Source organism: Gymnogyps californianus, chromosome 2 (assembly GCF_018139145.2).
Source record: "Gymnogyps californianus isolate 813 chromosome 2, ASM1813914v2, whole genome shotgun sequence".
In the NCBI taxonomy this organism is placed as follows: domain Eukaryota; kingdom Metazoa; phylum Chordata; class Aves; order Accipitriformes; family Cathartidae; genus Gymnogyps; species Gymnogyps californianus.
The window spans coordinates 163251800-163264328 of NC_059472.1; the positions used below are offsets into that span (position 1 = coordinate 163251800).

Sequence of the window (12529 nt, forward strand, 5' to 3'; positions counted from 1 at the left end):
AGAGAAAGCATTTCAAGTTTCATGAGTCCTACTTCGATGTGACAGCAGGGAACTGGAAATTCAAATTGCCACAGGCTGCATCAGAAAAATTAGGGATTTTGATCTTCTCTGAAATTAAATTGCAGAAGTGTGATTCATCAGTCCAGAAGGAGAATTGCTAGCTGAAAAGTTTGGGAGTTACTTCACTAGAAATACTCTTATTCTATATAAATCAATTTTTCATTCTCCCACTCTTTCCCCTAAGCTCCCCCTATCCAAGGGCTGCAGAAAGAAAACAATGACAACATACAGAAAGCATGCATTAATACTTCTCACCTAGATTTTCATGTATGTTTGCACTGATCCCCAGTGATAGCTGGCTTGCTCATCTGGTTGGCAGCACTAATACTGACTGTCTCAGCTGAAGCTCACTGTGTGCTGGGTACCACCAACACCTGAGCATCCCAATGGAGGCCACATTCAGGGAGACAATTCAGCTACCCAAGCACAGACCACAGATTTGAGGTACTCTTGCATAGCTAAGGCCTAGGGGTGGCACTGGTACATGGGTACATGTCACACAGGGCTGGTAAGAGACCACAGCTGTCTACAGCAGCAGCAGGAAGGCAGATGCTTTGGTGCTTACTTTTAACTAGCTGCCCAGGTGTCAGAGGAAAGCCTGCTACGGACATTATTTCTATAATATTTTCTAGGAGAGAGGAACACTGAGGCCAGAACAGGGGCATCGGCCACTCACCCCGAGTCCTCTTCCTAGTTCTTGCATTGAATATGTTGCATATCCTTAGTCACTTGGGCAGTGTTCAAGCCTGTGGGTCTGAAGACAGACACTGAAATCCACCTGAGGACGTACTCAGAAACCTCAAGTCTGCATTTCAGAGTGACTGTCACCCTGCCTCTTCCATTGACGTTTGTAGTCATATACTTGTCAACAAGGTGGATGGTCTTGCAAACATCATGTTGTTATACTGTTTTCCTTCTATCTTTCTCCCCAAGTTCTCCTTTGCTGTGCAATCTTTCAAACGCTGGAGAGGATGCTTTAGGTCTCATGCCTGCAATAAAGCTGAATAGTCTTGTAGACAGCCCTAAGGTAGATATCTACCCCTGAGCTAGTTACCACCAGCTCCTTTAATAACTGATGGAGAAAAATAGCTGCTTTCACATCATAGTTCCTCCTGTCTATTTGAGATGTTTACTTCAGCATGAGATGACTCTCCCCACTTTGAAGCGCCTCTTTATGTGACTTGCACAGACAGACCTGTTGGGAGGGCATATATTATAGGGCTGTATTACAGGGTTGCATTTAGTTGCCTAAACACAGCCACTGAGAGCCATCTTTGGTGCCATGGGGTACCCTGCCTGACCTCAAACTACTACTTCAGAACGACATGGGCTTTCTAGAGGATCTGTATCCTCTCTGCCAGACCCATGTGGGGCTGACAGAGCATCTGAAAAGGTACTATGCACCTATGTTTAGGCCAAAAGATCTCTCCTCTGAGTTAGATTAAATAAATCCTATCCTGATAGTCTTAATGTTTCCCAATGGAACGGCTGTGAATACAGTGTCACACTGATTTTTGGAAAAGCACGAAGGAACAGAAGAAGACTTCTTTGGCTAACGGTTTGCTGCCTTAACCCATTTGGCACTTTGGTGCTACAGTAGTAACTGTCATGTACAGAAAATCTGTCCCACTGCTCACCCAAGGCTCCAGAAACACTGATCCCAAATTCTACCTCACCTAAATGCAGAAACAAACTCAGACCTGGGAATTTTATCTCATGTTCTGATCCTCATAAATGGCTGCTCTGTAAATAGTAAACCTGGATCCAAACTCCTCTGGATTCTTAGGGAGGGTCCGAAGTTTAAACTGGTCCGAACTGCAGACCTGACATTTACTCACACAACTACACTTTGCTAAACATTTAATTACTGAATTTAAAACTCCCGTCAGAACGCTGGTAGTCACCTAAGGACAAATGTCAGACCTGACACCCAGTCATCTGATCACCATGCATACTCTGATGTGTAAAGAAAGAGCGTCAGCACAAATACTCAATGATGCTGCCCAAGTACAGAGTCCTAGCTTTCAGCAACAGGTAACTCTGAGGATTTTTTGAGACAGGCATTAGAGACTCATCTCTGTGCCTCAGTGAGCTTTTCCTCCCTGAATGGGTCTAACCCATTAACTCAATTTGCTCTTGGTTTCATCTTTACAACACCCAGTGTCGGTGAGTACTACACTTTAGCAGTTCATGAGGAGGAGGGAGGAAAATTTGAAAAGAAAATAAATTTGCCTGAAAAGCAAAGAGAAACCTGTTCCAAGAGAAGGAGGGTGGAAAAAGGTAACATCAAAATTTGGCCTGTCTTTCCCTGCAAACCAGAGTCTTGTTTTTTTAAAAAGGCTGGTAAATGGGACAGGGGGAAGTAGAGCATCCTGGGCTGGCTGGAAGGTACTGGAAAAACGAGTCATATATATCAGCCCAAGAGATGATGGCTGGGACGCAAAGAGGATCATCAAGTCAGGAGAATCCTATGGTCTTTTTTATGCATAAAGTAAGGTTAGAAAAAACATTCACATCTTCTGGCTTCAGAATCTATGAATAATGTATGCAGCTCTTTCAAGGCTTGGTTTTCCACTTTCTCACAGGGCTACCTTCCACAGCTGTCGCTGCACCAGGACAGGACATGAGTGCAGCTTTTGGCTTGCTACGCACAAAGCTCCTGTTACTGGCTTCATCCCACAGGCTTCTTCAGGAAGAAGAATAACTAATTCTTCCCCATTCTAGATTAGCTACCTAAAAGAGAAAAGTGAAGTCACTTGGCCTTGCCTATAAAGCGATTCCATCAGACAGTGAGGATAAGAAGAGAAAAGCATAAGGAGCTGAGTTGGATTGGCATAATTTCATTTTAGATTACTTCTAGGCAGCTGGTTATCCCAGGCCCTATTTATATTCAGTGGAGAGAAACAGGCACTTTTCAACACTGGTTCATTTGACATATTTTAAATGAATGCTTTTGGATAGTGTTTGGACTTGAACCAGTTGCCCACACAAATCATCCAGTGATCTTCAGATTGTCCAGGGGTATCCCACCTGAGCTTCAACTGAATGAATGTGGCTGTATCTACCACGGATCTGTGACATCGTATTATATGAAAGCTTAAAAAATGTTTTGAGGCACCAACATCAAGGGTTCCTTTTTGTCTCTATTAAGGTTTCTCTGGGAGATCTTTAAGACTTGAATAGGATAACCTCTCAAAGGCTGAGCTTAGCAAGCAAAAAATTCCAAGGCAAATGACGCAAATTTGGTAACATCAAAATACTTGTTTCTGGTTTTGCCTACTGGAAACACATTTCAGTGTGTTCATTTTTAATGATTTCTTTTAAAAGAACACTCCTTCATTTCAGAAAGACATTTGGCTCAGTAGGACCTTTTAGTAGCACTCAAAGAGGTCTAATCTGAAGATCAATTTTCACCGCATAATCAGATGGAAATTTATTGTCCATTTGTCCACACTGGGCCTGATACCACAGCTCATAGGGATGATAGCTTGAGTTCGTTCAGGACAGAAGACAAAATCTGGGAATCAAACAGGGAACAGGCTGCTGCATTTTTATGCAATGTGGTAAAATCCACCCCAGGATTAAGTAACTCAAATTGGCATCAGAGCAGTCATTTTAGGTGGAGCATTATATACTGTCATCCTGACCTCAAATGAATAGTCTGCCAGTTTATTAATGCCTCGTTTTAATTGTTCTGTCATGCTGTCCTGACACGATTCTCAGACAGGGCCTTTTATCACAAAAGTTTCCCTTTCAAACATCACAGGCACCACAATGACTCCTTCTGGCATACAGCAAAGTGCTGGAAAATGCTATCTGGTCAGGAATAATGAGATGTGATTAAGAAGAGCAAGGCATAAATGTGGTGGATGGTCATGATCAGGGAGACCGTGGAAGAGACTCCCTAGAGCAGCAGTGAAAGACCACCTCTTCAGGCAAGCAGAGCAGGACTATACACATCCTGAAGACTGTACGGGATGGAGTCGTGTTTTGGTGGGGAAGGGAGAGAGTCGTAAATGAGCAGACACCTTGCTTACCTAATGCCTGCGTTACACATCAGCACACAGACCCTTGCCTTTGCCCACTCTGTCATAAACTCCAGTCCTAGTTGGGATCACACCGTTTCCTCACTAGAGCCCTGCATCATGCACGAGCATGTCCACAGCCTCTTTTCCAATCTTACAACCCCATCTGTGATCCTCCTACTACTGTGCTGGTCCTTCTGTCTCTCCTGAATCATCTTGTATTCAAAAAGCTTTGTTAAAGAAACACACTGCAGGTCACTCCTCAGTCAAGTCAACTACCATGGGGTCTCTAGTCACGTGTGACTCAACAGGGCTTCTCTCCAACTATTTCACCTGACAAGCCAGGAACACACTGAATGTTGCAACACCAGTAAACACATACCCTTGCAAAAATAACAATAGCACACATCAGAGTTCTTGCCTGGAGGGAATGATAGCCCCTCGACCACCAACTCATCACACCAGCACATTGAAAATGACCAAGATGACACGACAGCCTAAAACATGGGCATACTGCTGTGAATAGTCCACCTGGCAGTTCCCCAGGCTGGGCAGGTTCAAGTTGCCATGTGTTGACAGCAAGAACCACAAAAGAAGACTCAAGAGAGAGTCTTCCTCCAAAGAGGAACCATCCAGCAACTCGCTGATGAAATGTGATTTTCTATCTGGAAAGTATTCAGAGTAAGACTTGACAGGACGAATTTTGGAGAAAGTTTTCTGGGCAACTGCTGCTGGTCATACGAGTTTCTTATTGGCTGTGGAACATCTCACAAACAGAATTAGAAATTATAGAAAGAAAGAGACATTGTAGGAGCGCACATGGTATTGGACACCTTGTTTGACACTATTGACTCTGCAGCTACAAAATGTAAACAACAGGAAGACAGTAATAGCAATGATGGCAGAATTGGAGATAAATTCTGGATGGACTGTAATCAAATTAGCATATTATCTTTACCCTATGTGCAGCTATGACAGCATGCTTGCAAACCAGCGAAAATTATGATAAATGTCTTGTAAGAAAAACTCAGGGATGTCAACAGTTTGCAGCATGAACTACAACATTGGTAGCAGTGGAAGAACTGGGAATCTGTAGAGAGAAAGAAATTTTAAAAAATCAATAGGAAAACTAAATTAATCAGCAATCCAGTGGTTGAGAAAAAACATAAGCCAGTCAGATAGGAAGGAGAAGAGAAAATGAAAAAGATGTATCAATAATAATAAAAAGAATTTCTTAGATGCTGAACAGAACAAGGCAGAAGTGGAAGCGTAAGTGTGAAGAGAGTCAGCAGAAACTAAGAAAATATTCAGAGATGCAATTATATCAGCAAGGAAGATGCTTGCACAGAACTACGGAATGCTTTTCAGAAAAAACAAAAATGAAATGCATATAGATACATACATAGGTGCAATGCTTATATATATATAAAATGGCAAGTGAACTAACTTCTATGACTTTTTTAGAAGATCAAAAGAAAGGAACTTTAGCAATGTGGACTGCAACTTTTTGAGTGGAGCATTACAGTCAAGCAAAAGGAAGTGAAGATCAAGATTAAGATGCACTACAAATTTTATCTATTGGACGATATCAGAAAGGAATGGATTCTATAAATATTGGTTAAGTTGCTTAATAAACCTATTTCCCCTACCTGCAATACCTTTAAAGATGTATTGGAAAAAGGTGTGTGTAACAGGATGGCAGAAAGACAGCTCTGCTCTTCAGAAGTGTAAATGCCTATGTGGTGTTAGGATAATCATCCAAAAGCAGAGAGCAGCACGTTTCAATAAAAAAAATTAATGTGTGAACACTGTACAGTATCATTACACTGATAAACTATGACATGGGATGGGAAGAATTATTGAGTCAAGTCCTATAGCTATTGTAAACAGTTTTATTGCAACATCCCTTACACAAGTGGACAATATTAAATAAATTGTTACTATTCCTTTACTTCTATTGGAAGACAGCTAATGAAGCCTACTTCTATGAATACTAGAAGTCTTGTTAATTTAGCTTAAATATATTAATGGTCACTTATGACAATTTCCTTTTTGTCAAAAATATTAAGAAGCTAAGTACCTCCACTCTCCTCTGTGACATACTTATAAAAACCACAGTATCTTTCCACAGTCCTGGTTTCGAAAAACTAAAAAACCTCAGATACTTACTGAAACTTTCTCCGTGATATGGTCTTCCAGAACATCAGCCAGTGATTGCTATATATAACATATTGCTATAGGTCATAACCTGAAGCTGAGCTGAAGCTGGACAAATTCTTTGCAAGCACTGTAAAGAAGAGCATTTGCAGAAATAAGGTGTAAAAGGGAAGAATTATATCGTTTGTGAAGTCCTCTGAAAGCGTCAGCATGGGGACAAGGGACATCCAGTGGGTAGTCTACTCAGGTTTCTGAAAGGAATTCCAATTTGTTTCTCGAAAGGCTCCTATAGAAATCTGGCTGTTAGAGGTTTGGAGGGAAGAGCATCATGCATAGAAATACAAGAAAGAAAAGGTAGGAATAGATATATAGAGAGTCTGTTTTCTCAATGGAGAGAGGCTACCGGTAGATCTGTGCTGTTTTACATAGACCTTAGTGATCTAGAAAAGGGAATGAAGAGCAGGCTGACAGATTTTTAGTGACACTAAGCTACTCAGGATAGCAAAAATAAAGGCTGATTACAAAGAGCTGTATAGGGACTCACAATACTAAGTGACCAGGCAATAACATGGCACATGAAATCACATGATATAAAGGTAACACAATGGGGAAGTAAAGCAATCTTAACTTTACATGAAGAGTTACGAGCTCTGGGTATTTTCATTCACAAAAGAAACGCTGGAATTACACTAGCTAGCTCCCTCAAAACCTCATTTCAGTTCCCAGCGGTACTCAAGAAAGGAAACAAAAAATGTTTGGAATTACTGAGAAAGAAAAAGAAAATAAAAGAGAGAACAGGCTGCTACTATAAAAATCAATTTGTGTGGTCACACCTTGAGTACTGGGGCAAGCTTTTATCTTGCCACCACAAAAATGCTACGTTGTTAATGCTTAGCACATCATAAAGACCACTTCAGTACACGTGTCAGATGTCTCCTGCGCAAAATTCCACACTGCAATAAGGACGAGCTCGTCTTCTTAAGGACACTTAACTCTTCTACAGCACTTGTCATCCAGGGATCTCAAAGCATCTTACAAAGGAAGGTAAGTATCATTAAGCTTGCCGTATAGCTGGGGAAACTGAGACCTAGAGCAGCAATCTAACTTGTTCAAAAGTAAATAGCTGATGAAGGCAGAGACAGAAGTGAACTCCAGGTCTTCCTATCAGCTGACATACCCACTTACGCCAGCAGTTAATTGATTGCAGTGAATTATTTTCAATGAGACCCAAAAAGCAGAGGTTAGAAAACTGTTCAGTTCTCAAGCACAAGGGAAAAAATCTATTAAAGCTGAATGTAAGGTTTGAAAAAACCTAAATATTTGGTCTGCCTGTTTGAAAAACTGAAGATTTAATACAATTTTCGCTCTGAGAAATATTGCAGAGAGGTTCATATCTGGGGTCAGTTCACAACAGTAGTTACTGAGAAAAAAAGCAGCTCAGTTAACTGCCTCCGGTGCCTATTTTCTGAGGTTCGTCCTCTGATCTTGCTGTGTTTTCGTGGTTCACCAGTTCTTTGACAGGGATTGCATTTAAAATTGCACATAAGAAATGTATTTTTCTTAACAAAATCAGGCTGAAATTCAATTCCCTGGCATGTATTTCCAACCCTTTGCCCCTTCTTTACCTTCAGAGAGGGATGTATGATTAAAACTTGGTTATGTCACTCTGAGGAAAGATACCAGAATTAAAAAAAACCACTAATTTGAAGAGAAAATACCTAACAGAGTGTATTTTTTTAGTGCTATCAGAAATTGAATTTCAAAGCATCCAATGTACTGAATGGTTAGATCTCTCCTGGGATATGTTCAAGCCAAAATCCATTCAGGAATGAAACAAAGAAGAATGAATACCTACATTTTCTCCCTCACATCTCTTGTCAATAAAAATACAGGTTTCTCACCCAATATTCAGGATCAGCATTTATACCCAGTTTCCTTTGTCTCTGAAATTGTCTCTGAAATTGTTTCCCTGTTTTCAGCCCAAGTCAATGTTCAAGTTTCTTCTAAAGACAAGTAGGAAAGCAATCAAACAAATCTCTCTACTGCATTGTTCAAAGTTTTTGTACCCTGACATATAACAGAGAATAATATCATTTAAAGATGGACTTGAAGACTGCTACCGTGATGAAAGGGCTTTATTTTTGGCCAATCTTTATTTCCCAGTGAGGCTAGAACTCCTGCATAACCTGTTTCTTGGTGGTATGCTACCTTGTGCTACAGCAGTTCAATGCATAGAGGCAAGAAAATGAGAAATCAAAACCAGTGGAAATAATTTTTGACAGACAAAATCCTCCTATCTTTTAAAGAGGCTCGGCATCTTTAGAAGCAGGTTTTATCCCCCTGGAACGAAGAATATTTACCAACAAGAGCACTCTAATCATGTTGCCACTGGCTGGTATAATGATGCCTCTTGAAGACATAATGATGCTACCTTTGTCTAACAGGTAACCAAAACTCAGCTGAGCTGTACACTGGGCATTTGGCTCTTAACTAACTAAAGTGGGTGAAACCAATTTTAAGTGCCACAGGCTAAGTGCTCACATGTAGACAGGAACTGTAATTTGACGGAGTTTTTAGACTTTTAGCTTTTAGTGTGAGCCTTCTTTTGGAAATAACATTAATTTCTTCTAGTAACATTCACGTCTCTATCTTTCCAGCAGTACGCTGGGATAGCTCTCTCACAGAATTGTCCTGTATGTTCTTTCATAAAACACGAACTTCAGTTGAACATTTCAATTCTTCATTAGTTCAAATCCAACTCATTAGATGTGACTGAAAGAGGTCACAGAGTTGTGCTATTTTTGAAATCTTTGTGCCTTGCATTTCTGGTGACCATTGCTCACTGGAGGGAAGAGGAAAGAGGAAAGCAGCACTTTGTCCCCATCTGTGTTAAGGCAGAGGCATACTGACATACTTACAGTTTTGTAAGTATGTAAGACATACAAACAAGCTTGATGTTTGACTGTGTTGCCCTGAGTACATGGCAGATATCAAACTTCAGTGCTCTTAATCCAGCATTTCTCACGGCACCCTTGAAAGGGTCAGTAACTCCAATAATCGTAAGTGATGCTTGAGTCATTATATACAATTTGATTTTATTCGCGTGAGGATCAAAAAACGAGCCTGTCAAGTTCCTTTAACACGCTGTGGAGTTGTGTGTTTTAATTATAAACACAAGACTCAGCTGTCAGTTTAAAAAAAAAAAAAGGAGAGGAGGGGGGCACATTTCAGCAATCAGAAGCGTATTGTAACAGGAGTTTTCAGATTTGCCTTTTAGATTATATTTCCAGAGAGCTCTTTTCCTCACCCAGCAGTGCTTTCTGATGGGAGTAACCATAAGGAGAGGGAAGGAAGGGCTTGCCCTTATGTTACTTCTCTAAATTGTATCAGCTGCTTTCCACCCCACAGTGCAATTACTATTATTATCTCATTAGTGTTTTAATTAGAGCTCAAGTGCAGGCCAGTGTAGAAAGGTTCAATACCTAATGTCAGTTCAGGGCAGTATAGTTATTGGCTCAGTTTAGAGGGGTCTCAAGGCTGCTCTAAATTAGAGGCAGATATAGTCACCTGTATATAAAGAGGCAGCCTCTAACTGTACCTCCATTTTCTGTGCCTCTTTGGGGTCTTTAAATAGAAAGTGCTGTTCTGGGGAGAACAAAGCTATTTTCATGACTCTAAGCTACCCGTGGTATCTGCCAGAGATGCTATCCAAGGATTTTACAGATCTTGTTGACTAAAGGGGTTACGGTAAATTCACAGATTCAGAGACTTCTAAGCAATGATGTGCAAACTAAATGCTGAGTATTGCAAACCTGCTACCTTGTGTTGTCTAAATAGGATTTGTTTGTGAGTTAGTCTCTATATCAGTGAGTCAATTTACTGTGAGGCTGTGTTTTTGGGATGGCTCCCTTGGTGACACACAATTATATTGTGTGTATCACACCAATTGTATTTCTCTCCTTAGAACATAAAGAAAAGAATTTTTACATAAAAATAGACTCCTACCGCATTTTTTTCTCTTTTCAGCTACACACAATATGATCTGTTCGCTGCATCTTAACAATTAACACAAATTAACTCTCCTGATTTCAGGTTAGGAAACATTCAGATTAGTAGTTGGCTTCCTAGGCAACAGAGAAGCTTTTTTCATGCTGAATCACATGAAAGGCACAGCACTGACAAGCTGAGAGTGCAAGGCTTCTTAGCCTTGAAAAAGCTGGTAGTGGCTGCCTGTTCTGGAGCATTTGCACCTTCTCCATGGGTGCTGGAGTGGCAAAAGGGACAGCTATACCAAGTCTTGGTTCCCTAAGAGGGGGGACCCCACTGAGCCCTGTGAATTCTCTGTTGGGACATCTGCCTTCTTCCTAGGTGGCTTTTACCGCAAAGGAGTGGAAGAGTAGAATCGGGTTTTTTAGCATTGTCCTTTCTCATAGCATTCATCTTTTCTATCCACACCCAGTATTTTCTGGGAAAGTATCACTGCACTTTAGTTGAAGGTTCAAGATGGTTTATGAATGAGCTTCCTTCTTCCTCTCCCTACTGTTCGTTGGCACAGGAGACAGAGTGTTGGGTAAACAGATAAAGAGCCTGTTAACTGTAGGCGGCACTGAAAAGGAAACTTGGAAACAGGAAAGCTAACAAACAAATACACAGCAATGACGGGGATGTAGAAGATGTAGATGACTGTACAAGGAGATGCAATTCCTTACCATGATTACTACATTTTTCTAATCAATGTGCATGACGCAACTGCCCTAGTTCTCAAGAGCCTCAAGTGGATGAGCAGGTATTGTAACGTACCTTCTGGTTTTCAGCATTTTTCCTTCCTACATCTCAAAACGTTGTACAAAGGAAGGCAAACAGCATTACAGAGGGAGGAGGAAAGAATGGCTTAAGGTCAAGGAAACAGCCAAAACCAGATCAGTACAATTCTGACTTGCAATGTTAGCTACTGTGGCAACTTCAGAGAACAGCTGAAGATGTTTGAACTTGTTTGTGTCTTATTTTACATAAAAGCAGATGTGGAACATCACAGACGCCCATCAAATTATCCCTCAATGGGAGATGGCAGTGTCCTTCCACCCACATACATGCTTACCAGAAGAACAAGAATCACTGGCCCTTGATATATGTAGTCGATATATTTCCCCGGTTCTTTTCCAAACCAGCATCTGTAAGAAACAAAACAGATAAGAAAATCATTTATAAAGGGGAATGCACTTCTTTTAGATTGTAATAACAAGGACACCATAGAGAGATGTTCCCTTATTCCCTGAGTTGTTTAATCATATATGTAATCAGCAAGTGATTGAGTTTTCTGCTACAAAGCTACCTTTTGTTTGGACACAGATCTGAGCCCCATTTTCCCCTCTCATTAGACCATTCATGTTCCCACTATGTTTTTGGCTATTGCCCATGTAAATATTTCCAAGAAATGTGAGAACCTGCTGTAAGGAGGACGCAGAAGATGTGTCCTGCTGGGTCTGAAAAAGGGATGAAAGAAATATTCTGTGCAAGGAAAAAAAAATCTGTTATCTATTGCAGTGCCCAGAGTCACTTAAATCCCATAAAGTAAGGGCTGTTACTTACAGCAAATATGTCTCAAGTTGCATGGCAATGCTGTCTAAATAAGGTACTAGATGAATAAGGAGTTCATCCCATTGGCTTTGAACCAAGCTGGTGACCACCAAATCCAGCATACAGTACAGAGACATCATTCGAAGCTAGCAAATACCTGATCCAACATCACCAAAGGGAAGTCAACTCAGGTTAAGTGAAACCACAGGTAAAGTGAAGGGCCTCAAACTAGCAGAGAGCCTGGATGTGTCATGTGTGACTCAGTGCTGGCCTGAGCTTCACTTCCACTAATTACAAGTGTTTTTCTCCCTGCTGTGTTATACAACAGACTAAGCTTGTGATTTCACAGCAACCCATACTGACGTTCACTTCATTCTCTTAACTGAAAGTAATAAATCAGTTATATTTATGTCAGTAAATGAATCAGAAACCAGGCTCAGGTCTGGACTCAATCATTTACATCATTACATTTTCCTTGGTGCAGTTTTGGCCCCGGCCAAACAACAGCCAACTATTCCTGGGGAACAAATCTGGAGCTAGCATGAGCCAGAGGACATTCCCAATAGTCTACAAACTGCAGCTACCCTGATTTGGAGGCCAAGAGGGTTTAATAATATGGATGTGAACTACTGTATGCTATTTGGACTCTAGCCCCAGGAACGATTCCAGGCCCAGCTAATTTAATATTACAAATACAGCCACATGGTCTG

General features: G+C 40.9%; 1 protein-coding gene across 1 annotated transcript in view; it reads right to left on the bottom strand.

Moving 5' to 3' along the window:
* The window catches only part of CRHR2 (corticotropin releasing hormone receptor 2), a 111859-nt gene that overhangs the window by 22366 nt on the left and 76964 nt on the right, over positions 1 to 12529 (bottom strand). Inside the window, exon 8 of the mRNA XM_050891590.1 lies at positions 11341 to 11413. Coding sequence (XP_050747547.1) covers positions 11341 to 11413 — 73 coding nt within the window. The remainder of the gene's footprint in view (positions 1 to 11340; positions 11414 to 12529) is intronic.